The sequence below is a fragment of the Lathyrus oleraceus genome, chromosome 1 (assembly GCF_024323335.1).
Source record: "Lathyrus oleraceus cultivar Zhongwan6 chromosome 1, CAAS_Psat_ZW6_1.0, whole genome shotgun sequence".
Taxonomy (NCBI): Eukaryota; Viridiplantae; Streptophyta; class Magnoliopsida; order Fabales; family Fabaceae; genus Lathyrus; species Lathyrus oleraceus.
This window is the reverse complement of record NC_066579.1, coordinates 281,486,756-281,489,250: the sequence shown is the minus strand read 5'-3', so window position 1 is coordinate 281,489,250 and position 2,495 is coordinate 281,486,756. Positions and strand designations below refer to the sequence as shown.

The 2,495-nt window shown below is 37.8% G+C and overlaps 1 protein-coding gene across 1 annotated transcript; it reads right to left on the bottom strand.

Annotated features, from left to right (window-relative positions):
• Positions 1–250: 250 nt before the first annotated feature.
• Positions 251–1,120, bottom strand: LOC127103380 (uncharacterized). The gene is made up of 2 exons (XM_051040648.1): positions 615–1,120; positions 251–464 (listed from the first exon to the last, which is right to left on the bottom strand). Exons 1-2 carry the CDS (start codon positions 1,118–1,120, stop codon positions 251–253), a joined length of 720 nt encoding a protein of 239 aa, XP_050896605.1.
• Between the last annotated feature and the right edge of the window lie 1,375 nt (positions 1,121–2,495).

Genomic DNA, 2,495 nt, shown 5'->3' with positions numbered 1-2,495 from the left:
ATAGCATTTGAATCTCTGAATTCTCGAACTCAACAATCTGATACTTTTTCTTCCAAGCATCTCTCTCTTGTTGCATATGGGTAAAAGCAATATGAAGTTTCTCAGCATCAATCAGAAAAACAAGAGTAGGACATCTATCAGTCATAGGCAAAGGCTCTTGGCAAGGATACAACATCTTAAGATCAAGAGCTCTAGCTTGGACCCATTGAAGATAGGGTTCTTAGGAGACACAATCTTTCCTTCCTAATTCTTATCTTCCCTTCCTACGAATATTATACCAAGCAAGAACAATCTTCTCCTTGAAAGCTCTATTATCTTCATTTTCCTTGAGATAGAAACTACTCAACCAATTCTTGTTTGGTTTACCCCTCATAGCATACCCAAACTGACAGCGCGCCAAAACTTGGTTGTAGTTAATGCCTCCCTTTGTACCAATAAGATGTACATTGGGAAACTCACCACAACTATCAATAATCATCACCCCATCATAAACACGATTATACCATACAATATCAGAGTGAGTAAGAGTCATGATTTTCTGTGACCACCTTAATCCATTATTGAGATCCCAAAAGGAAATAGACTGCGACATGTGAGGAATAAACCACTTTCACAACAAAGGCGTGCAACAAATAATCATTCCCCCACTCTTCGAAGTCTTATGGTCAATAGAATAATAAGTGTCTCCAAGAAGGGTTGGAACTGGATTTCCAATCAAGAATATATTTATGGCATTAATGTCAATGAAGTTATCAACATTGGGGAACAAAACCAATCCATAAATGAGCAGAGCGAAGATAGCCTCGAATGTGCCCATACTCCTCATACCATCAAAATAGTGAGCTTTTCCTATCAAGAACTTGGCAGGAATCCCTCGAATACCACTCTTAGAAGTCATATGAGCTTCAATCTCGGATTTCTTCAAATGAAGAGCTTTGGCAATATCAAGAGGCTTTAGATCTTCTTCTAAACCAAAAAATGGAATCTGATTAGAAATGGACAAATCAACCAAATAAGAATTATCCTCTAAAGTGGGAATAAGATGATAATCCGGGAAAGTGAAGCAATGATACATAGAATCATAAACCAGGACCAAAGTGTTGATGAGACCAACTTCCATCTTAGTACCCAGAATATATCAACGCTTTCCATATCGGTCTTGGAAGTTCAAGGGATCAACTATAAAGGATGCTAGATGCCTTAACTCTTTTAAATCTGGACATCTGAAACTGTATTTCTTAGTGTTCCTTCTCCCATAATCCATGGTCTAAAAATATTTGCAATCACGACCTTTGTTCCTTGAAATTTATTTTTGTGATGAATTTTATGATGTGCAAGTATGCGTGAAAGCAACAATCACAAACAAGGAAAACACAAACAAAGGTTAAGGGATGGATCAAGTCATCGTCAAAATCAATCATCCATTTTGGTGGATTAGGGTTTTCACCCCATCAATACCCAAGATCCATTGATATTGATGGTAACTGATCAGATCAACCAAGAATCAATGGGTAAGTCACGAGCATGGAGTCGGGTTAAGAACCATCCCAAAGGAGTGTACTAAGGATAAAAACTTGTAGAGCATGTTATAAAAAGTTCCCAGATTCAACAATCCATCTTTCAGATATTACCGGCCTTCCGACTTGCTCGGGGGCTAATAATATTCTCAAGAGAAAATCATCTGAGTGTAGTATCGTGAATCAACTAAATCAGGATAGCTCCTGGTTAGCTACCGCACTACATCCTAATAAGGCTAAGAGGGGTAAATGAGTTTCTAAAGGTCCTCAGCTTCTCAGGCTCCCCGGTCGAAAAAAGTGATACCAACTACGACTACTTGTGTGACATCAGTAATCCCAAAGGGGCCTCCACTGAGTGGGGGATCTCAAGTCAACTTGTTTAGGAATGACTCCATCAAAGCCAACATTGACTATACCCACCATCCTAATCATAAGTTCTCTCAAGTCCGTGTTAGGACTTATCTCACTACACAGTGATCACCAAACACAACAGACATAAAATATCATACACATAATATATACAAACATACAAATATCAATAATCAACAAATATAATTCACATAAAAAGTAGGCTAAACACACTGAGGACTACTCCCCAACAGAGTCACCATTTTTTTCTGTAGCGGTAAATTCATGACCATTGAGCTATTGGTTAACTCAACATCAATAAAACTAGAGTCTCCACCACACTTTTATTATTTCCAAAGGTACAAATTTTTCAAATCAAAACTACTAAAATGTCAGAGATTACAGGTAAGGGGGTTGGTTACACAGAGGGAAGGTATTAACACCCAAAGTGTCCTAGGTACTCCTAGGGAGCCCTTTTTGCGTGTTCTTGTTTTGGTTGAAAAGATGTTTGTTTTAAAAATAGAATGAGAGGATGAGAAAAAAATTCATTATTTGCATTTTTGTTTGATAAGACTTTTGGTCTTATGCCTACGTACCAACATAAATGAGGGATCAAAACCTCGTAGTTCA